At 38.7% G+C, this 25225-nt stretch overlaps 1 protein-coding gene across 1 annotated transcript in view; it reads right to left on the bottom strand.

Annotated features, from left to right (window-relative positions):
• Positions 1-25225, bottom strand: part of ADTRP (androgen dependent TFPI regulating protein) — a 176111-nt gene that overhangs the window by 75368 nt on the left and 75518 nt on the right. The window contains 1 exon segment of the mRNA XM_069101357.1: positions 21617-21732. Coding sequence (XP_068957458.1) covers positions 21617-21732 — 116 coding nt within the window.

Raw genomic sequence — 25225 nt, 5'->3', positions numbered from 1 at the left:
AGCTGCCAAGGACTGAGGAGACATGGCTGTTTTGCTGGTACTTTGTCTGTCTGTTTTGATGTTGTTTTGCCAGATTTGTCCACTGGTGAAAGACAGTCCTTTTGTTGAAGAAGTCCTGGAACCTGGCATTTGGTTAAGAAGCCCTGAGACTGTCCTGCAGACAGAGAGTGAATACTGTCCACTGGTGAGGGACAGTACTGTTGTTGCAGGGTGTAATGTAATGCCAAGGAAAGGCAACTTCCCCAGGTTCAAAATACCAGCATAGGTGCTCTCTATTTTATTCAGTAACAAACCCAGAACAGAGAAGATCAAAACATGACATCATTCAAAATACAGCATTTACTAAGTGTGATTAAATAATCTCCAAGTACTACCCCACCCCAGGACTTTCCAATCATTCAATCAATTACAAAGTCTCTGTTCCAAATACTTCTCCACCCCTAGGCTATACCTTAATTAAGTCCACCACAAAGCCCCTCTTCTCAAATGGAGATTAGTTTCCAAACATAGGTGAAGTACCTTCATTTGTCAATCACAGAGCACAATAAGGTCAAAAGTTCCCCACTCCTGGATCACAATTGAATCTACCCCAGAGTTACATAAAGTTTAAACACAGCACTTAATACCCAAATGGAGGTCTTTTCTTCATCTTGACACGAGGCAAGTTCTCAGCAATCTTAGTTCCTGGAGAGACAAGGCTTAGCAAGGCCATAAGATACATTGCCAGTCCCTTCATGAATTTATCCTCTGTCTGTAGAACAGTCCTAGAACCCCTGAACACATTAGCAAAGCCCTCTCCCAGGATTTCTGTAAACATACAACAAGAAAATCCTTCTTCAGGACTTCTGAACCAACAGAAAGGCTCCCAGACCCCTGCAACAACAGCACTGTCCTTCACCAGTGGACAGTATTCACTCTGTCTGCAGGACAGTCTCCAGACCCCTGTGTGATAGTAATGGAATGTGGAGATTCCCCTGTATTGGGCTTGGTTTTCAAATTGATTGTATTAAAACCCAGAGCTTGTTAATCCCACCTGTGGGATGGACTTTTTGATGTGAAAAGAAAGTCCTGACTGGGAGGAGCTGGTGATGTAGATTTGGAGAGACACTAGAGAGAGGCGGAAGTTCTTTTTGGAAGCAGCACCTCATGGAGAGAGAGAGACTAAGGGATTGCTGGTGGCCGCTTTGAATTGCCCTGGACTTTTGAGACCTGCCCCCTGAGCTGCCAAGGACTGAGGAGACATGGCTGTTTTGCTGGTACTTTGTCTGTCTGTTTTGATGTTATTTTGCCAGATTTGTCCACTGGTGAAAGACTGTCCTGTTGAAGAAGTCCTGGAACCTGGCATTTGGTTAAGAAGGCCTGAGACTGTCCTGCAGACAGAGAGTGAATACTGTCCACTGGTGAGGGACAGTACTGTTGTTGCAGGGGTCTGGAGACTGTCCTGCAGACAGAATGAATACTGTCCACTGGTGAGGGACAGTACTGTTGTTGCAGGGGTCTGGGAGCCTTTCTGTTGGTTCAGAAGCCCTGAAGAAGGATTTTCTTGTTGTATGTTTACAGAAATCCTGGGAGAGGGCTTTGCTAATGTGTTCAGGGGTTCTAGGGCTGTTCTACAGACAGAGGATAAATTCATGAAGGGACTGGCAATGTATCTTATGGCCTTGCTAAGCCTTGTCTCTCCAGGAACTAAGATTGCTGAGAACTTGCCTCGTGTCAAGATGAAGAAAAGACCTCCATTTGGGTATTAAGTGCTGTGTTTAAACTTGATGTAACTCTGGGGTAGATTCAATTGTGATCCAGGGGTGGGGAACTTTTGACCTTATGTTTGGAAACTAATCTCCATTTGAGAAGAGGGGCTTTGTGGTGGACTTAATTAAGGTATAGCCTAGGGGTGGAGAAGTATTTGGAACAGAGACTTTGTAATTGATTGAATGATTGGAAAGTCCTGGGGTGGGGTAGTACTTGGAGATTATTTAATCACACTTAGTAAATGCTGTATTTTGAATGATGTCATGTTTTGATCTTCTCTGTTCTGGGTTTGTTACTGAATAAAATAGAGAGCACCTATGCTGGTATTTTGAACCTGGGGAAGTTGCCTTTCTTTTGGCATTACATTACAGTTTTGTTTTCAACCCTCAACACTCCCCTATTGTTCTAATATAGTCCCCCCGGAGGAAGTATCACCCACTTTGGACACCTATGGAGCCTAGGCCAATCTCTTGTGTCAGGATTCCACAGGAGGGCTAATAAGGAAGCTGAGGACAGAAGGGATAGAAAGCAGTGGTCAAGGAAGAGTTTAAATGCAATTACTATAAGTTGCTCTAATTAATTTCTTTTATTTATTTGGAGTTATGGTCTTCTGGTTTCAGAGCAAATTTATATAAAACCATATACAAAAAAATGGTTTTAAGGTAGAGACCTGTAAAGTTTCTATTTCTCTATAAATGTATTTGTTTCATTTTTATAAGGTTTGAGATGAAAAGTTTCTGGGGGAAACTAATGAATTCTGATGTTTCACAGGGAAAGTGCAAAGAAAACTACAGGTCTGTTAACCTGACAGTGGGAAAAGTAATGAAAATGCAAATACAGTATTAGGCAAGATTACAGTAATTTAATAAAGGGCAGTCAGCATAGAGGCATGAAGGGAAAATTGTGCCTGTCAGTTTGTATCACATCTTGGATAACATGACTGAATAAATGCCTTTTTTAAAAAAAGGAAGAAAGAAAGAAAGAAAGAAAGAAGGAAGGAAGGAAATCAAATAGTGAATAAAATGTACTCGACTTCTGAGAAAACATTTGCCATGGGAAAAAAATGATTGACAAGTTAAGAATATGCATCACTTAGAAAAGGATTATGAAGTGGAATTAAAAATTAGATGTATGACTACACCTTCTACTCATATGCTTTTTCTCTGGAGAGATCAGATGGGGTGACATGTTACTAAGGTGAATAGTACTGATCCAGACCAATGCTTGGCAGGCACTAGCAGGACACTTCTAAGATAACACGAGACAAATAAATTTTACTTTTCATTCTTGTTTTTGTAATCACTAATTCAAAGCCCAGTGTAATAACACATAGGAGAAACTTAGTAAATTTTGCAAAAATGGATTGAATTTTTGGAAGACAGAAAATCTTTTCCAGGAAAAATCTCCCCAAGGTAGTCCTGGGGGAGATTGCAGGAGTAAGAACTGAAAGGTGTAGTTAAAGATTGGACAAGGGGTTCACTGTGATCCATTCACTCTTCTGTGTTCAAAACCTTCAGATCATTCTCCTCCTTTTGTTGTGGTTGTTATTCTATTATGTCAGATGCTATTTGGGGTTTTCTTAGCAAAGATCCTGGAGTGGTTTGTCATTTACTTCTCTATCTCATTTTACAGATGAGGAAACTGAGGCAAACAGGGTTAAGTGACAAGTCTGAGGATGATGAGTCTTTCTGACTCCAGACCTGGTGCACCCACCCATCTGACCCAGTTCCATACCTTCCATCCTCTCATCTCTATTTTAAATACCTTCCCCAATATGATGCTATTCTCCCTTTCCTTCTCAGATCACCACTATTCACACACTCATATATTCCAGAGAAATTAAGATGTTTTTCTGCTAAAAAAAAAAAAAGTCATTTACCCTCCTATCTTCATGCCTTTGTTCCTGCTATTCCCTAGGTCTCAAATCCTCTTTTCCAACTCTGCTACTCACTTTCACCTTTTAATTTCTTACCAATCTTTAGAGCTCCACTCATATTTCACACCTCCTTCTGGAAGACTATGCTGACCTCTCTGTTCTTAACAACACTTCCTTTAAAACTATCTGAATAGTATGCAAACTTAAAACGTTTTTGAACAACAAAACCAATGAAGCCAAAATGAAAAGAAAAATAGGAAATAGGAAAAAAATTACAGCAAGGTCTCTTTTCTCAAAAACATAGGAAATTGATCCAAATTTATAAAAATAATAATCTTTCCTCGATTGAGAAATGGTCAAAGTACATGAATAGGCAGTTTTCTGAGGAAAAAAATGAATTCTCTCAATAGTCATGTAAAAAAATGCTCTAAATCACTAATGATTAGAGAAATGCAGACTAAAAACACCTCTGACTTGGTACCTCACACCTATCAGATTGGCTAAGATGACAGAAAAGGAAAATGGCAAATGCTAGAAGGAATATGAGAAAACAGACCACTAATGCACTGTTGGAAGAGCTATAAGCTAGTCCAACCATTATAGAGAACAATTCAGAATTATGCCCAAAGGACTATAAAACTCTGCATATGTTTTGACCCACCAATACCCCTTCTAGGTCTATACTGTAAAGAAATCAAGGACAAAAGAAAAGGATCATACGTACATAAATATTTATAGTAGGTCTTCTTTATGTGGTGGCAAAGAAGTAGAAACTAAGTGGATGCCCATCAAGTGGGGAATGATTGAATAACTTTATGATATATAAATGTAATAGGATACTACTGTGCTATAAGAAATGATGAAAAAGATGGTTTCAGAAAAAAAAGAAAAAAACCTGGAAAGACCTATATAAATTGATGCAAAGTGAAGTGAGCAGAATCAAGAGAACAATCTACACACTAGCAGCAAATATTGTAAAGGTAAAAGACCTTAATAACTCTAAGCTGTACAATGATGCCCTATAATTCCAAAGAACTCATGATGAAAAATGCTGTCCACCTCCAGATAAAGAAGTGATGGACTCAGACTGTAGACTGAAACACATTTTTAAAAATCTTTGTCTTGTGGTTTAGGGTTGTTTTTTTTGGGGGGGAGGAGGAATAGCTAATATGGAAATTTGTTTTGCATGATATCTATAACAGCTATTGTAATCTCTTGGTTTAATGGTATTGTGAATGGGAAGATCTTTCCCATCCATGAATAGGCCCATAGGACTTGCTTGAGACACATGGAAGCCTGAGTCACATGAGTCTGTGGAGGGAGGAGGTTGCTGAGTGGGTGGAACAGGAAAGGGGGCGGAGCAGGAAGGGTGGAGGAAAGCCAAGAGGAAATTTGTCAGAGCAATCAGAGCTGAGGGAGAGATAGGAAGCAGGCAGTGAGCTGTGAGTGTTCATTTGTGGGAAGGCCCTAGCAGGGGAAAGGCTTGGGGATGACAGTGCCCCCTGCATTGTTCTTGTGTATAGATTTCTTTGCTGCTATGATGGATTTGGCTTTCTGGTGTTGGGATTTGGTTTTCTGGTTTTTGAATAAATGTTTTTGTTCTGTCTTCCATTTTAAAAACTCTCAAATATCTTTGTGGACAAGATTTTCAAAGATACATATAGCCTATAATCAATGAGATATTTGCAAAGCACTTAGCACTGTGGTACTTTGCATAGTAGGTATTTAATAAATGCTTATTCCCTTCCCCCCCTTCCAATGACTTCCAGCTCTAAATCTACCAATCATTAAACATTTATTAAGCACCTACTATATGCCAGTATAATGGATAATTAATAGTAACTGAAAAAATCTGAGCTATATGATTCATTAGCAAAATAGACATAATAAATAAGTCAATGGATTCCCCAGTCAGTCCAAAGACCCTAAACACAGAGTGAGAGAATTTTTATGTATTAAAAACAATTAATCAATTAAAACTAATTAATTAAAAGAGAACATTTAACAGGATACAAACCAGGATACAAAATTAGGTAATCTGTTTCCTAATAGGAAGAAATATTAGGGGTTTCCAAGTTGGGGGAGGTGAGGGGAGAAAATTTTGGCTGAGCTGGGAGCAGAGGTAAGTAGGTTTTAGGGTCTTTCTTTTCCCAGAATTTAAATTAATTTCATTCACCTACATTTATGAAATAATAGCTGGCTCTTACCATTGTGTTTCCCACGGATCATTTGCTGAAAAGTAAAAAGACAGAGAAGACTGCATGTGGCAGCAGAAGATGGGTTCAGTGTTCATGAGACAGAATCTGATTCTCTTGATTCCCACACCAAACCACTTCATTTTGTAACTGGTCTTAACTCCATTTCATTACTGGATACTAGGGGTACAAAAATAGGCAAAAAACAGTCCTTGCCTTCAAAGATATTATAATCTAACGGAACTATAAGGAAATGAGTAGATTATCTTTATATACATATATATATGTGTGTATGTATATTGCTTTTTGGAGAGGGAAAGGCTGGTTAATTAGGGTTAAATGACTTGCCCAAGGTCACATGGCTAGTAAATGCTGGATTTGAACTCAGGTCCTCCTGACTCTAGGGTCGGTGTTCTATTCACTGCTCCACCAGCCGCCCCTATGAATAGATTATCTTATGATTCTATATAAATTAAATCAGGGCTTCTTAAACTTTTTTTCACTCTTAACCCCTTTTCATGCTTTGACAGCATTTGTTGGCACTGTATGTCATGACAGCATGTGTAGTGCACAGTGCTCATGCTGTGTGTTCAGAACTAAGGCTGCAGTGAAGTGGTGCAACATGAGTAAGTGCTGCCAGAAACACCTCAGATTCATTATGTGTTTGATTTTTAATTGATTTCTGGTCATTCTGCATTCAGAAACCTTTTACTGGTACCAAATTTTTCATGACCCCATATGAGGTCATTAACCAGAGTTTAGGAAGTGCTGAATTAGAAGATATGGTGAGACAGATTCTGAATTGGTTCAGTGACCAGACTCAAATAGTGACAATTAATGGGCTATCATCAAATGACAGGGTTGTATTCTCTGGTTTATCTCAGGTGTCTGTCCTTGACCCTATTCTTTTCAATATTTTTAATCAATTATTTTGACAAATTCAATTTAATCCAACAAACATCTCTTAAAAGCCTGATACCATGCTAAGTGGAAAAAAGCAGTGCTAATTTTTTTTAATATGCCTACTCCCTTATACTTGGACCTTAAATTATTTCCCCACAATGCCAATAACAATATATTCCCAATTTGCCTTTTTTTTTTACAACCACTTCCCAAAGATACCAGAGGAGATAGGTTTAGGTTAAAGCTTGGGATGATGGATAAGGAAGAGTTGGATGAGGAGAAAGAGAGGCACAGTATCGGAAATGCTGTCAATCTTGTTATGTGCATTTACCATGTCAAACTTAGTAGTTTTAAAATTTCCAAAGTGCTTTACAATATCTTATTTTATCCTCATTAACAACCTTGGGAAGTAAGTGTTATTGTTATCTTTTTAAAAAATATATTTTATTTTTAATTCATGGAATAAAAATAAGCATTTCAAGTCACTTAACCTCTATCTGCTTCAGTTTCCTTTATCTTTAAAATGGGGATAATAATAGGGCTTATTATCCCCATTTTAAAGATAAGGAAACTGAAGCAGATAGAGGTTAAGTGACTTGCTAGCCAGTACTGATGACAGGTATAAAACCCAAATCTCCTGACTCCATTTCTACTACACCATTGCCTTTCAGGAAAAGTAAGAGGACTTCCATGAGAGATGGATTAGTTCCAAAAGTCTACGAGACCACTGATAATACTGTCTCCCTAGTCACTGGAAAGCTGTGAGAATTGGGTTTTTTATATGCCTACCCCCTTATACTTGTATCTTAAATTGTTACTCTACAATGCCAATGGAAAATATATTCTCAATTTGCCTTTTCTCACAACTACCTCCAAAGGATGCCAGAAGAAATAATTCGAGCTAAAGCTTGGGATGATGAAGGAGGAAGAGTTGAACCAAGGGAAGGAGTGGCACAGTATCTGTAATCTAGTCAAGTGTAAGTTCAATCTCTACATTCTAGATGATGTCTTCCTAAGAATCTGAAAGACATATATTCACTCCTGCCATTCTGATCTGTTCCCATATATAGACTAATGCATGGATTTTGGAATCAGAAAAATGACAAAAACAGACAGCATGCATGAGGCAGTCCCCATGGACGCTGGCCTCAGTGGTTATTTTTAGAAGATCATAATATGGTTCCAGCAGTGAAATACTTGCCAACTTAGAACTATTACAGAAATCCAACTCACGTTTGGTTCTCACGCTCTCTCTGGCCCTGGCCCATATCTCTTACCTCACTCTGGCTATGTTCTTTCCGTATTTGACCAACAAAACTGGCATGCTTGTAAGCCAACCCACTGGTAATTGTCCTAAAATGTCTCATGTACTTAATCCCTCTTAGAAGACTTTCATATGTCACTTCTTCTCCCTGTGACCTTCCATTTCCAGCCAGAATTAGCCTTTGGATGTCTTGGCCCTCAAAATGAAATGCCCTATGGAACCCTAGAGTGTTATAACATAACAGGGCTAATAGGCATCTAGTATATGGAAGTCAAAAGATAGGTCAAACTACTGTGGAAAAGTACCAAGCAAGAAGGAAAAAAAATGAATGGGACTGAAATGAAAGGTCCTCATCTGGAGAAAATTCATTCTATTGGCAGCAAAAAAACACGAGCTTTAAGGAGACCAAAGCCAAACCATTTTCTCTTCTTACTTGCAACTACTCCCTATTGCAAAATTCCAATCTTTCCTATTGCAATCATCCCTAATACAGTCCTCCCAGTTCTCTGCCTTATTAGATCCTTATCCCTACCAAGTCCATATTCATTGGGAATTTAAGCACAGTGTTTGTCTTAAATGTTGTATTAAAAAAACTTGGGATAAATTTCTTGAAGGCAGTGACTTACCTGTCTTATAGGGAGGGTGGAGATTGGGGTACCCCATCTTTCCAAAGCTGGAAGTATATCAACTACTCAAAGGCCTGATCCCACTACTGATCAACACAGGATTATTGAACTGCTCTGTTTTTTTTTTTTTTATTAATTTGTTTATTTCCTTTTAGTTTACAGGATTCAATTCCACAATTCCTTGAGTTTCACATTTTATCCTCCTCCCCCCCTTCCCCCCCCCCCCGCCCATGGCGACCCATAGTCAAGTACAGGATCTGCAAACACCTTCACATTATGCATTAGTCAGGTTATAAGGACGGATTGTACCAGCTGGAATGAAAAATGGTAAAGAGGACATAAAACCAAATAAGAGAAGAAAAAAGATCAGGTATTTTGCTTCCACCTGGATATAATCTTAGTTCTTTCTAGTTCTTTCTCTGGATGCACATATTTTTTTCCACCAAGAGTCTTTTGGGATTGACTTATATCACTGCATTGCTGAGAGGAGTCCAGTCTATCAAAGTATGTCATCACACATACGTTGTGTCTGTAATTGTGTACAAATTTCTTCTGGTTCTACTCTTCTCACTCAGCATCAGTTCTTTTAAGCCTCTCCAGCTAAATATGAAGACCGTCTGCTCCTCATTTCTTATAGCACAATAGTATTCCATAACATGCATATACCACAACTTGTTCAGCCATTCCCCAATTGATGGGCATCCCCTTAATTTCCAGTTCTTTGCTACCACAAAAAGAGCTGCTATAAACATTTTTGTACATATGGGTCTTTCTCCCATTTCTATGATCTCTTTGGGATATAAACCTAGGAGTGGTATTGCTGGATCAAAAGGTATGAAAGTATTTATAGCCCTTTGGGCATAATTCCAGATTGCTCTCCAGAAAGGCTGGATCAGTACACAACTCCACCAGCAATTCATTAGTGTTCCAATTTGCCCACATCCTCTCCAGCATTTGTCATTTTCCTGTTTTGTCATCTTAGCCAATCTGACTGGTGAGATGTGGTACCTCAGAGTTGTTTTAATTTGCGTTTCTCTAATCAATAGTGAATTAGAGCATTTCTTCATGTGCTTATAGATATCTTTAATTTCTTTCTCTGAAAACTTCCTGTTCATATCCTTTGACCATTTATCAATTGGGGAATGACTTGTATTCTTATAAATATGACTCAATTCTCTGTATATTTTAGAAATGAGTCCTTTGTCAGAGACATAGGTGGTAAAGATTCTTTCCCAATTTCCCACCTCCCTCTTAATCTTGGTTACATTGGCTTTGTTTGTACAGAAACTTTTCAATTTCATGTAGTCAAAATTATCCATTTTACATTTTATAATGTTCTCTAATTCTTGTTTAGTCATAAAGTCTTTCCCTCTCCACAAGTCCAATAGGTAAACTATTGCTTGTTTTAGGACACTGCTTACAGTATCAACCTTTATACCTAGATCATGAACCCATTTAGACTTGATTTTGGTATATGGTGTTAGATAATGGTTTATGCCCAGTTTCTGCCATACTATATTCCAGTTTTCCCAGCAGTTTTTGACAAATAGTGAGTTCTTATCCCCAAAACCAAGGTCTGGGGGTTTATCAAACAATAGATTACTATAGTCATTGACTTCTGAATCTCGTGTGCCTAATCTATTCCATTGATCAACTCTTCTATTCCTCAGCCAGTACCAAGTAGTTTTGATGACTGCTGCTTTATAATACAGATTGAAATCTGGTATAGCTAGTCCACCTTCCCTAGCATTTCTTTTCATTAATTCCCTTGATATTCTGGACCGTTTATTCTTCCAAAAGGATTTTGTTACTATTTTTTCTAGCTTTATAAAGTAGTTTTTTGGTAAATTAATTGGTATGGCACTAAATATATAATTTAATTTAGATAAAATGGTCATTTTTATTATATTAGCTCGACCCAGCCACGAGCAATTGATATTTTTCCAATTAGTGAGATCTGACTTTATTTGTGTGAAAAGTGTTTTGTAGTTATGGTCATACAGGTCCTGGGTTTGTTTTGGCAGGTAGATTCCCAAATATTTTATACTATCTACAGTAACTTTAAATGGGATTTCTCTTTCTATCTCTTGCTGTTGAATTTCATTGGAAATATATAGGAATGCCGAGGATTTGTGTGGGTTTATTTTATATCCTGCAACTTTGCCAAATTTATTTATTGTCTCAAGTAGTTTTTTACTTGATTCTCTAGGATTCTCTAAGTATTTCATCATATCATCTGCAAAGAGTGATAGCTTGGTCTCTTCTTTGCCTAATTTGATTCCTTTGATTTCTTTTTCTTCTCTAATTGCTACTGCTAACATTTCTAGTACAAGATTGAATAAGAGGGGTGATAGTGGACACCCTTGTTTCATCCCTGATCTTATGGGAAATGCTTCTAGCTTCTCCCCATTACATATAATACTTGCTGATGGCTTTAAATAGATGCTACCTATTATTTTAAGGAAGGCTCCATTTATTCCTATACTTTCTAATGTTTTTAATAGTAATGGATGTTGTATTTTGTCAAAAGCCTTTTCTGCATCTATTGAGATGATCATGTGGTTTCTGCTAGTTTTATTGTTGATATGATCAATTATACTGATGGTTTTCCTAATATTAAACCATCCTTGCATTCTTGGAATAAATCCTACCTGATCAAAATGTATTATTCTTGAGATAAGTTGCTGTAGTCTTTTTGCTAGTATTTTATTTAGAATTTTTGCATCTATATTCATGAGGGAGATTGGTCTATAATTTTCTTTCTCTGTTTTATCTCTTCCTGATTTAGGTATCAGTACCATATTTGTGTCATAAAAAGAATTTGGTAGGACTCCTTCTTCACTAATTTTCCCAAATAGTTTGTAGAGTATTGGAATCAATTGTTCTTTAAATGTTTGATAGAATTCACTGGTGAATCCATCTGGCCCTGGAGATTTTTTCCTAGGGAGCTGACTGATGGCTTGTTCAATTTCTTTTTCTGAGATGGGATTATTTAAGTAATTTATTTCCTCTTCAGTTAATCTGGGCGACTTGTATGTTTGTAAATATTCATCCATTTCCCTAAGATTGTCAAATTTATGCGCATACAATTGGGAAAAATAATTCCTAATTATTGTTTTGATTTCCTCTTCATTGGAGGTAGATTCACCCTTTTCATTTTTGATACTCATAATTTGGTTTTCTTCTTTCTTTTTTTTTTGTCATATTGACTAAAGGTCTATCAATTTTGTTGGTTTTTTCATAGAACCAGCTTTTGGTTTTATTTATTAATTCAATAGTTTTATTAATTTCAATTTTATTAATCTCTCCTTTTGTCTTCAATATTTCTAATTTAGTATTTAATTGGGGATTTTGAATTTGTTCTTTTTCTAGGTTTTTTTAATTGCATGCCCAATTTGTTGAGCTCTCTTTTCTATAATTTAATCATGTATGCACTCAGGGATATAAAACTTCCCCTGAGAACTGCCTTTAATGCATCCCACAGATTTTGGTATGTTGGTCTCATTATTATCATTCTCTTGAATGAAATTACTGATTGTTTCTATAATTTCTTGTTTGACCCACTCATTCTTTAGGATTAAATTGCTTAATTTCCAATTAGTTTTTAGTCTGTCTTTCCCTGGCCCTTTATTGCATATAATTTTTTATTGCATCATGATCTGAGAAGGATGCATTTAATATTTCTGCCTTACTGTATAGAATTGTGAGGTTTTTATGCCCTAGGACATGGTCAATTTTTGAGTATGTGCCATGAACCACTGAGAAGAAAGTATATTCCTTTTTATCCCCATTCAGTTTTCTCCAGAGATCTATTATACCTATCCTTTCTAAAATCCTGTTCACCTCCTTAACTTCTTTCTTGTTTATTTTGAGTTTGGATTTATCAAGTTCAGAGAGGGGGAGATTAAGGTCTCCCACTAGTATAGTTTTGCTTTCTATTTCTTCCTCTAATTCCTTTACCTTCTCCTCTAGGAATTTGGATGCTACACCACTTGGTGCATATATGTTAAGTAATGATATTGCTTCATTCTTGATGGTGCCTTTTAACATGATATAGTTTCCTTCCTTATCTCTTTTAATTAGGTCAATTTTGCTTTTGCTTTATCTGAGATAAGGATTGCTTTTTTTTACTTTAGCTGAGGCATGATATATTTTTTTCCAACCTTTTACCTTTACCTTGTGTGTATCCCTCTGTTTCAGATGTGTTTCTTGTAAACAGCATATTTTAGGATTATGATTTCTAATCCATTCTGCTATCCATCTCTGTTTTATGGAAGAGTTCATTCCATTCACATTTACAGTTATGATTGTTATCTGTTTCTTTCCCTCCATCCTATTCCTGCCCCTGTTAATGTTCATATTTTCCCTCCCTTCTCCCTTCCCTTCCTTAATAGTTTTCCTTTTGACCACTGCCTCCCTCAGTGTTCCCTTTTCATTCCCCCTCCCTTTTCATCCCCTTTCCCCTTACTTCTTCCCTCTCTACAAACCACTCCCACCCCCCTTTCATAACCCTTTTCCCCTCCTACTGCCTGTAGGATATTTTTATACTTAATTAAGTATGTTATTTCTTCTTCTCACCAAGAGTGACAGGAACAAATCTCATGCGAAGCTCCTCACCCTCCCCTCTTTCCCTCTAAAATGATACTTTTTGCGTTTCTTCTCCCTAGAGTCCTATACTTAACTTGTTGTTATTCCCTCCTTGTACCAGAACCAATGAGGAAAAAGCTCATATGCTTCCCAACTCCCTCCCTTCTTTCCCTCTGCAGTACAGTTTTTATGCCTCTATGTGTGGCATAATTTACCCTTTTCCACTTCATCCATTCCCTTTCTTCCATTGCAGTCCCTTTGTAGCCCTTAATGAGATTTTTAAAAAATCATCATTTTGTGTATTTTATAATCATACCCTCTACTTGTCTATAACCAGTTTGCTCTTATCAAATAGCAGGGTGTGTGTGTGTTCTCCTTGTTTGCTTTTCTAAGTCACTGTTGCATCTCGTAGTTGGAGGTTGAATTTTCCATTGAGTTCTGGCTTTTTTATCAAGAAGGTCTGGAACTCTGTTATATCGTTGAATGACCATCTCTTTTCCTGGAAGAATATGCTCAGTCTCGCTGGGTATGTGATCCTTGGTTGTAAGCCTCTGATTTTTCAGTGTAGAGGCTGACAAATCCTGTGCAATCCTCACTGTGGACCCTCGATATTTGAATTGTTTCTTTCTGGCCGCTTGAAGTATTTTCTCTTTTATCTGGTAGTTCTGGAGTTTGGCCACAACATTTCAAGGACTTTTCAGTTTGGGATCTCTTTCAGCAGGTGTCCAGTGGATTCTCTAGATTTCTATTTTATCCTCAGGTTCTAGTATCTCAGGGCAGTTTTCCTTAACGAGCTCTTGGAGAATGTTGTCCAGGCTCATTTTTTCATCATAATTTTCTGGTAGGCCTATGATTCTCAGATTATCTCTCCTGGATCTGTTTTCCAGGTCAGTTATTTTTTCTTTGAGGTATTTTACCTCTTTTTCTAATTTTTCATTCTTGTTGTTTTGCTTGACTAATTCTTGGTTCCTCATAGAGTTATTTGTTTCCATTTGGTTAATTCTAGTTTTTAGCAAATCATTTTCCTTGGTTAATTTTTGGAGCTCCTTTTCCATATCATACACTTTTCTTTTTAGAGAGATGTTTTCCTCATTATAATGTTTTTCTAATTCTGCTATTTTGATTTTGAGAGAATTATTCATTTTGTCTTCTATGTCTCTCATTTTGTTTTCAAAGTTCCTTTTGATCTCATCTAGGAGAGCCTTCTGTGCTTGGGACCCATTCCCTGTAGAAGTTTCAGCTTTGGGTGTGGAGTCCACATTGTCTCCCTCTGAGGTTGGTTCCTCCCTCTGAGGATAGTAGGACTCCAGAGTCTTTGTCTTTGTAGTCTGCTTTCTACCCATTTTGAGGCAGGGTCCTAGCCACGCCCTTCCTCTAGCATCCCAAGCCTTTACTGTAGAGGGTTTTGCCCTGGGGCAAGAGTTACTATGTCTTCAGGGTCAGAGGGGGAGTTTGGAGAAAGTGAGGTTCACTCTGTCATTGTGGACTTTGGAGGTCCTGAAAAGGGCTTTTTTTTTTTTTTAAATTTCTCCGCTATGAAGTGGTAGCTCCAGGAGTGTTTGCTGTCCAGGATTGGGCCCCTGTATTTGCTTCTTACCTTGCTCTTTCTAGTCCCAGTCCTTTGGTGATAGGCCTGGTAGTGGACCTTGTGGTTGGTGGGAAGACTTGCCCTCAGAGTTGATCAGGCCCCTTCCCGGCCTGCCTCTGCGTCTTGCTGCTCTGTTTTCTGATCTGGATGAGCTCTCCCCTCCTTAGGCAGCCTGGTGGCCCTCTGCTTACAGGGTCCCACCATATTGGTAAGGAACTTAGTACAGATATCCAATTGTCTTAGCATACTGTGGTTCAGAATTCCTGAGCTTGGTGACCCATCAGTCTCAGTCGTCCAAAAAGCAGAGATTACAGGTATGAGTCACTGCCCCTGGCCTCTTTATGTCTTCATGTCCTACTTGGTACCTAGCATAAATGTGCATAGAAAGTGTACTTCCCTGGACATCAGAATATTGAGGTTATCACATTCCCAATAAAATGAGGACTCTTGCTGCTTTGGACATACAATAAAACCATTAAAGGAAGGCAGTGTGGAGTGATAAAACGAGAGTTGAATTTTGAGTCTGTCTTAACTCCACCACTTAATAACTACCTGTATCACCTTGGGAAAGTCACTTAACTTCTCAGGTCTGGGAAACCTCTCAGTTTCCTCATCTATGAAGACCAAGTGAATGGGGACAATAAATGAAATAATATTAGCATCCTTAAAGTGTAAAGTATCATAACTGTTACGTACTCAATAAATATTTATTGATGGGTTCATTGTTGCCTTTCCCATATACTTCAGGCAACCACCAAGATTTCTTCCACTCTCCCTGGACATCTCTCAACTCTGTCACAAATTTCCCCAATCCCAGAACGCTCTTTAGTGTCCAACATGTCCCTAGCCACATGAATGCATCTGTAGATTGTCAAAGTTGAAAGTAGACCTTAGAGATTGCCCATATCCCTCCTCCCACTTAGCTCAGGAGGCAACTGAGGCTCAGAATTGTAAAGCATCTTTCGCTGATCTTTTATATCCAATCAGTTCCCAAATTCTATTGATTCATAAGAGCTCTCACTTTTGTGCTCCCTTACCCCCATACCTGACTCTATCACAATAGCTAGTCAACGGCAAGCCATGATACTATTTCTGACTACAAAGAATTTTTTCAATAGACCCTTGCATAGATAGAGAGAGCACGGATTGAGGAATTCCCTCTACCAGAGTAGATCGTTGCCTTTTCTGCACCTAGGTTTTAGAAAGTTGCCAGGGGTACTGTGATGAGTGAGAGACTGCCCAGGGTCATAGTATTACCAGATTGCCAAAGGCTGGACTTGAACACAGATCTTCCTGGCTCAGAGTAATTCTCTATACACCATGCCTATTGTCTGCTTCTGATCGTGCCCCAGTCATGGTTCACTTTGTTCTTCCCTCTACTTCCTCTGGACAACAGCTCCCTTTCCTCTCCAAAAGCATCTCTACTGGGAGTGGATTTAGGGTCAGTGAGGAAGCTCTACCCTGGGGTCCTCCTTTCCTCAGTGGTGACACTCTCTTCACCTCCACCAATTTGGGAAGGTCCCAGCCATGCTTTACTGCCATCTCACTTCTCTTTCTCTCTGAACACCACCTTTTTCTTCATCCCCTCTCTTCTCTTCTTCCACTTCAGATATAAGAACCTCTTTCTGTGTTGTCTTCCCCCACTAGCTTGTAAACTTCTTGAAGGAAAGGACTATCTTATGCTTGTATTCGTATCTACAGAAGTTGGCTCAGTGTCTAGCACATGGTAAGTGATTAATGATTTCTTGACTCAGTAAGTCTCAGTCTCTATATCCCTCTCTGTCTCTCTCTATCCTTCTTCCTGTTTTTCTGTCTCTCTAATTCTTTTGTTCGGTCTCCATATGTCAAATTCATATTTGTAATTTTTTCCCCTTACACCATTGATTTTTAATGTAAATCATCTTCATGCCATCAAACCAGGAAGAGAACAACACTGAAAAAATGTAGCCAGGGACAAAGCATATGGAATGATTCTTTAAAAAGCTATTTACAAGCAAAAGTTATTAAGTAAAAAAGAACAGTTATAAATATCTGCTCCTAAAGGAGGTAGCAAGAATGCTTTTCAGACTAAAAGCACAGAGATTAAGTTGGTCACTCATGCTAAACCAAAGCTAGCTGCCCAGTTAGAGACAGCCTTATTTTGAGCAGAGAGTCTATTGGTTGATATGCTATGATATGAGTCCCGTCTTCCAACTGTGTAAGCTCATTCATTCATTCAACAACGATTTATATAAATTAGGGATTATCTTTGACTTTTCTCTTTCTCCTAACCCTTAAACCCAAAGAGTCGTCAAGTATGATTGACTTTTACCTCTGTAATAATATTTTTCACATCTGCCCCCTACACTCAATTCCCATTGCTGCCATTATATATGATGTAGGCACTAGTTACCGCCTTCCTCTTCTATTGAATATCTTCTTTATAGGCCTTCTCTCTTGTACTCTCCTCTCCCTCCAACTTATCCTTCATACTAATATCAGTGAAATCTTTCTTAAATACATATTTCTGGATATGCTATTCTTCTATTCAGCAGTTACTAGGGACTCCCTTCTATTTATCAAATAAAACTCAGACTCTTTTGGCAGACATCCATGGCCCTCCATTTGGGTACCACCATCTTTGGTCACAGCACTGTCCTTAGTATTGTAAGACATAGGTAGTCTTTCCTAAGTAGCTTTCACCTTCTTTGAAGACAACTGGAGTGTAGCTTACCATCAGACAGATTTCTACTGCTCCTCCCCTTGATTCAGCTCCCCACCTTCATCCTTATTCTTATTCTAAGTCATCACCTTTGCTGTCCTTATGGATAGTTGTAAGCAAAAGGCAAAATAGGAATGTACTCTGCAATGGTATTGTGGGAATATGTATTATTGGCCTAAGAATATGTATTGTTGGTATGTAAAAAAAAAAAACCCAACTAACTTATCTCATGCTGCTTCCACTTATTCCGCACCCCATCCACATTGGTCTACTTTCTTGCACAAAAATTCCCTGAACATTTTTAAACTTTTTGTGTCGTCCAGGGCCCGGCACAGTGATATATACATAGTAGGTGCTTAATAACTGTTTGCTAAATGAATGTATTGATTCAAAGTTTAGATAAAACACTGGTTTCTGGTCTTCTGGAGTGACATTTAATAGGGAGGGGATGGTGGTATGACACCCATATAAATAACTGCAATACAGAATAAAACATGATAATTCCCAAGACAGACCCAAGAGAAATGCTGCTCTGTGAAATCCAAAGGAGAAACGATTGTTACTAACTAGGTGAAGCAAGTTTTCTAGGAGGAAATAGTTCTGGAGTTTGGCATTAAAAAGATTATAGGAATACAACAGGTAAATGAGTAGGAGAAGCCATTTCAGTCATAGTGGATGGCATGTGAAAAATCACAAAGTTGAGAATGCAGGGTGTACATTAAGAAGGCTAGTTTGGTTGAAGTACAGAACACATGAGAGGTAGAAAATGAGCCTGAAAAGATAGTGGCATCAAAATCTGGTATGCCACAAAGCCAGGCCAAAGAGTTTTAATAATAATAATTAATAATCTACAAGAAGCAATATGAAATGAGATTGTAGCACCAAACTCTTAAGGGTTGCAAATGCTAGGCCAAAGACTTTGGGTGATAACAATAACAAAAATAATACTATGGCTAGCATTTATAAAAAGCTTTAAAGTTTGCAAAATTCTTTACAAATGTTACCTCATTTTATCTACAACAACTCCGGGATTAGATGTTTTATTATCCCCATTTTACAAATAAGAAAACTGAAGGCCAGTGTCACATAGCCAGGAAGTGCCCGAGGCTAGATGGGGCCATGGCAAGGTTTTGAGTAAAGGAATGCTATTGCCACAGAGTATAGGAATTCTGCAGATGAGCTTCCTTATTATTTATTATCTCTCCCAGCTGGGATATGAGCTCTGTGAAAACAGGTACCATCTGACTTTCTTTGTGAATTTGCCATGCTTAGAGTAATGCTGTTTCCTTGATCAAAATTTAATAAATCCTTTTCCATTCCATTCTATTAGAAAGGTAGAGGGAAAAGTATGAAAGATGGATTACAGTGGGGTAAACATAGAATTGGGAAGGCCTTTTCCAAAGCTACAATAGGCCAAAATGAGTGGCAATAAAAACTTACATTGGGGTGGTGGTAATAGTAAAAGAAAGGAAGGGTACATATGGGAGATAGATGTCCGAAAGAGAACCAACAAGAATCCATAGCTGGTTAGATTTGAAAACTGAAGGCGACTGAAGAATCAAGGTTAAGTCCAAGGTTGGGTGAACACAAAGGCAAAGAGCCAATGAGGGAGACAGAAGTAGAGAGCAAGGACAGTCTGGTGTCTCGGAAGCGAAGGACAGAGCAGATAGTAGGAGTTGGTCATAGGTGCTAAATACTACAGAAAGGTCAAGGAGAATGGAAACTGGAAAAAAACAAAGCACTGGGTTTGGCAATTAGGAGTTCATTAGTAACCTTTGAGAAAATGATTTTGTAAGAGTTGTAGGAACAGAAGTCAGAATGAAAGGCATTCGAGGAGAGAATAGATAGCATTGGTTATAGGATAGTTTTTAATGACATTTTGCTCTGAAGGTGAATTGATAGATAAGACAGTTGCAGGATGGTATAGGAGATTCAAGTGAAGGAATTATTTTTAGCACTGGGGAGACCCAGGTATATTTGTGGCCAATGGGATGGAGCCAGTGGAGAATACTAGATGTATGAGAAAGCAAAAATGTATGAGAGAGAGGGGAACTTTCTGATCAGAGAAAGAACAAGAGATTGATGCAGTGAAAGATAGGATGATACAACTCTTTCCATCAAGAAGTGATTGAATTTGGAGTCAGAAGACCAGGATTTTAGTCATGGTTCTATTCTCTCTCTATTCTCTCCTTGTTGGGCTAGTCATGTTTCCTCTCTGGGCCTGAAGATTCAGAAAGGATTAATATTCAATGACATAATAATAATAATAAGGGTTTTATAGAAAGCTAGGAAAACGTGGTAGTGACTTGCAGAGAGCTGTTTGTATTTCTGCCAAGAAAGTTTGGGACTCAAAATCTTGTGGAAATGTATGTTGAAAACTAAAAATAATGAACAAATTTTGTATTTCTGCCAATGACAATTAACACTGATGTCTAAACTAAGGGCAGGTTGGTCTCTCTGATGTAGAGTACTTTGCAAACTTTAAAGGACTACATAAATGCTAGCCAGCTGTTATGAGTAGGCATTAGTGATTCCCTACTGAGAAGGACCTTCCCCTGACCTCAACTATAGGGCTCTGTAGGCTTGATTGGAGAGGGGACAGACTTGAGCCAAGGAGACCAAAACCTATTGCAAGGGTCTAGGTGAGAGGTGATGAGGGCAAGAGTGGTAGCTGTGTGATTGGAGAGAGGGGGACATATAGCAGAAATATTTTGGAGATAGAGATGACAAGATACAAGGATGTATTTAGGATACAACAGAGAATCTTCTAACCTTTGTCAAACTTGGTAGTCACTCCTCACTGCTGGTGATTCATGGAGAAAGGGAATGGGAAGTAGTAGAGGACAAGTGATACTGCCAAAAGGAATCTAAAAGTTGTTGCTAGGCATTACTACCTTCTTGGCAAGAAACCACAGATATTAGGGATGCAAGCGGTGTTTTCATCACTACTTTTTGAAAGGAAGAAAAGCACAGTTGAGAAGTAAATGACTGTTTAAGATGTCTGTGATTGGTTTGAATTTCCAAACCATGGTTTAAAATACAGGAATGAGGGACTTCTGAAAGGGGGTAGACTCATAAAACTCTGATGTTTTATGAACTAAGGTTTTTGAGTTGAAAATGGAGAATGAAGGAGAAAACTGGAGGTGTCCTTAACAGGATAAGCCTTCCAATGTGGTAAGAATAAATGGCTTGGATTGGAGGACCCAGAATGATAGAGCTACATTGGAGAAGGACGTGGGATAGAAGGAAAACAGCAATAGGATTGTTCTATCCACACATACATGAAAATGACTGTTTGGGAATCAGAAAAGTTAACCAGTCTACGGATCCAAATGGAAGGTGGAATGTGAATGTTCATATGACTGTAGCTAGAATGGACTTGTATTACTATCGATGGGGCCTCTTGAGGTAAGACTCCTCAGGGCAGCTGGAAGAGGAAACTTCTTAGCTAATTATTGCTGTTTTCCCTCTGCTCTATACTTTAAACTACAACCTCAATCCCCTCCCCACTGTGGCCTGTTCTTCATGTCCCTGGGCAAATGTTCAAATGCCGCTTAGGAAGTTGCATGCCCGATGTTCATGCAAATCAGCCCACAATGACAAACTACCAACACAAACTACTCCAGGGAAAGCTTTATATGGAATAAGTTTAGATGCCTTGGCTCACTTAGCAATTTTAATATTTTAATTACAAACTGAGACAATGAGCAAAAGGTGGGATTGATGGGGATAAGAGGAACATAACAATCACAGCATTCAAATGACTAATTCTGCTTGAGAGAGGGAGCATTTCTAGGATTGAGAGGCAGCGTGTGTCACCTTGTTTTTCTAGATCTCATAATTAAAAAGTAACTATCCTCCTTGACTGAAAATTCAATGGTGGCCTACTGTTCTCTGAGCCTGGAAGTAAGAGTCATGGTGGACAAAGAGAACTGTAGTGCAAGGGTGGGCAACCCGGGACCTCGAGCCTACATGTGCTTTTCTAGGTCCTCAAGTGCAATCTGGATTGAGTCAAAGGGCCACACTTGAGGACCTAGAGGAGTACATGTGGCTCTAGTGGAATGGAGTAAAAGGTGGGCATTAGACATTCAAAGAAATTCCCAAGTCTTTCTTCTTGAGGTTCTTGCCAGAAGATGTAGGCAATGGCAGGACAGCCTAATAAAGTGAGTCCTTTTTTCTTCGATGGACACTGACATGGTTTGAGAATGACCTCTATTAGGGAAAAAGGCAACACAGCAGTGTGCTACAGAAAAGAAGGAAGGAGCCAGAACACAAGCTGAAGAAACATGATGGTTTTCATTGAACTGAATTTTTATAATAATCTTTCTGCCATTCAATCCATACTTTATTCAGCTGTTGGATTTCAGTCTTCAAAAACATCCCATTTGACCACATCACTGTCTAGCTTAAGAACCTACCATGGCTCCCTAGAGGATCAGACCATGTTCAAGTACCTGGCTCTTGAAGTCCTTCAGGATTTGGCCCCACACTACCCCCTCAACCTTATGACTCAAACAACTTCGTTCCACCAGGGCCTGTCTCCTCATTGACTTTTGGACATGCCATATGCATTTTTGCCTCCATACATTTACTTAGACTCTTTCCTTTGATACTCTTCACCCATCACCCCAGCTATTCACACATAAATCCACTGCTCCCAGGAATAAGCAAGAATCCATTCTTCTAAGTCTTCTCTGACCCCTCCACCCCACTCTGATCTCTCCCTTTTCTGACACTAAAAATCTATACCCCACAGTTTAACCACTGAATTTAACCACTAAAATAATTTCATGTTTACATCTTGTCTCCTCAACTAGATTAAACTCTTTGAAGTAAGGAGCATGTCTTATGGTAATACAAAACTTTTTCCTCACAACAACCCTGTGAGGTGAAGAGGACAAGTATTATTATACACATTTTAGAGATGAGAAAAAAGGCTGAGAGAGGTCTCTTGCCAAAGGTGACACAATTTTTAAGTGTCAGAGCAGTGATTCATACCCAGGTCTTCAACTCCAAGTCTCCTGCCCTTTCCACTAAATCATCTTGGCTCTATCTGGTCTTTCAATGGTTTGGGAAATGCAACATATTATAGTTCCATAGATATTGATCTGAAAAGGACCTCCAAGACCATTTAGTCTAATACTAATACTAATCTAAATACTGATACTAGTAAGGAAACTGTAGCCCAGAGAGAAGTATCTGCTTAAGGTCATCCAGATAGTAATTTGAACTCAGTAAGCTCACAGTGCTGCCTTCTCTCTACCACACTGTCTCTGTTGCACTGAGGAATAGTCTTATAAGTATGCCCTGTATTAGGGGCGGCCAGGTGGCTCAGCGAGTAAGAGCACTGGCTCCAGTGTCGGGATGACCTGGGGATCAAATCCGGGCTCAGATACTTAGCACCACACCCAGAAACAACTGGCCGTGTAACCTTGAGCAAGTTGCTTAAACTCAATTGCTTAAAAAAAAAGTATGCCCTGTATTACAGGTATTATTCCCATTTTACAAATGGGGAACTGAAGCCAAGATAAAGTATAAAGGCTTGTGTAAGGTGATAGCTAGTTAAGTATTCAAGCCTGAATTGGAACCCAGGTCTTATGATACCATATCATACTCATTCTCTATCAAAGTCAACTCTCTCTTTAACCAGGGGACCTCCCAAATCAAGCCATTTCTGCCACCCTCCACCCCTGCCCCCCAACTCAGTTACCTGTAAGCCTATGGAGTTCCTCACTCTGTCAGGAAGCCAAAAGGAGTCAAGTTCTATTAAGAACCATTAACTCTCCCATTACACTTGCCATTGATCTAACAGGTTTTATGAACCCTGCCTGCAGTTAACAGCTTCCGTTTTGTACATTAATGGTCATTGGCAATGGTATTCCTGTGGAATCATGTAGTACATTCGCATTAGAAGTAAATGAGTCTGCCGTGATTAATGTTTTAACAACAAATACCACAGGCATGCATGACTGGTCACCTATTATAAAACCCTGCCCTTCACTGGTGACATTCAATTGGTTTTCCAAATGAATTCCTCTTAATGGCTTTTGGGAAGTTCACTTCAGTGATGTCATTAGTGCTGGGCCATATACTGTGGCTTAATACTAGTTGAAAGGACTTTAAAAGCATCTCATTTTCTGGTTGGGGGAGAGGGAGGAAGGAAAGGCAAAGAGGAAGCTTGCACTCTTTTAGCTCTTTTAAATATCGAGCTGCCGTGAATAACCAACCATGACGCAGTAAACCTCTCAGGAACCTGAGTGTATTGGTATTTCTGTCCACAGCAACAGAAATCAGTACAGCATGTGTCATGAAGCATATGTTTAAAGAAAAAAAAATGAAGGGGGGAAAAAGAGAAAGAAAAGAAAATCAAATTTGCTTCCTGCTCAAAAAAGAAAAAAAAAATTCTAATCATTAGGCTGAGATTGACACAAATTAGAATGCTGCCAAAAATCAGTGAAAACAGTGACTCATGCTGTATTTCAATTAACAGTTTCTCAGTTTCCCTCATAAACAGGGAAGCTGACAAAAATTAATTATCTCTGAGGGGGTAAAATATTTCATTCCAAAGTAAACAAAACATCACTGGCTGAAACAATAGTGTGTAACAGCGGGAGGGGGTGGAGGAGAGAGATCCATCCATCTTCCTTTGTCAATAAAACTATCTGCATGGTGAGATGTGCGTGAGATTTCTCTCTCCAAAGGTACCAGTAATGGAAAAACAGGAGTTTTCCCCACCTTCATCCTGACAATTTTATTTTAAGAACAGCTTCATCTTCTGCCCCTTCTATTGTGCCCAGTTCCACCTAGGATTCTTGGGGGAGAAAGAACTATAGATACCATTTAAGGATGGGTATGTCAGGAATCTCATTGAGGCATTTAGCTGTGAAACAGTTTTGTAAAGAAAAAAAGCAAACACACCAGCTCACAAAGAATTGTTACCAGCCTCCCCTAGGCAAATTATGCTCATAAAGAAATGCTTGGAGGTAAGTATATGAATGGCTAGTGTAAGCAATTTCTTTGTTAAAGATGATTTACTAAATGCAGGTAGTGAAAGAAGGCTAGAACTTGCAAAGGGATCTGTTTGGTTTGCCTGTTATACAATGGGAAAGAAGATTTCATCACTATCTAAGCCCATACAACTCCCATGGGAGGTGACCATCTCCTTCTACAGACTCCAAGGACTGAATTAGCAAGGTGAGTCCAGCAAATGGCACTGTCTTGTATCCTCAAATCTCAAAGATATTTATTCAGTAAATCTATATCAAGCACCTACTATGTGCTGAGTACTGTGAATAGACATGGGGGACAGTTAAAGTTTAAGTAAGAAGAAATGGTTCTTGCCCTCATGGAACTTAACAGTCTAGAAGAGAGATATGGCAAATGTACAAGTAATAATATAGTAAATATTCTTTCTTTTAAGAAAAGGAGCACTTAATTTTCTCCACCAAAAAGAAAATAAAAGACCTGGGGATTAAAAAAAAATCAGATATCAATATTTCTGAAAATGTTTTATGTTCTTCCCTACATGCCACTCCCTAGGAGTGAATGTTTCCTATATTGAGTGGACCAATATAAATTGACTTCTGCCCAACAGATCAGCATGCAAAGACCTTTATTCTCCTGATGTGGTTTCTAGTGAGGTGCTAAAAATGTTGCTCTATTTTTTCCTTTCCTCCCTTCCCAAATTCAAACACCACTCTGGTACCATGAATAATCTCTGATGATGACTAGCTAGC

This window comes from Petaurus breviceps, unplaced genomic scaffold, assembly GCF_028583685.1.
Source record: "Petaurus breviceps papuanus isolate PSGF00001 unplaced genomic scaffold, PetGlider_PUasm1.0 458, whole genome shotgun sequence".
Lineage (NCBI taxonomy): Eukaryota > Metazoa > Chordata > Mammalia > Diprotodontia > Petauridae > Petaurus > Petaurus breviceps.
The sequence above is the reverse complement of the archived record's forward strand: the minus strand, read 5'-3'. Positions and strand labels throughout refer to the sequence as shown.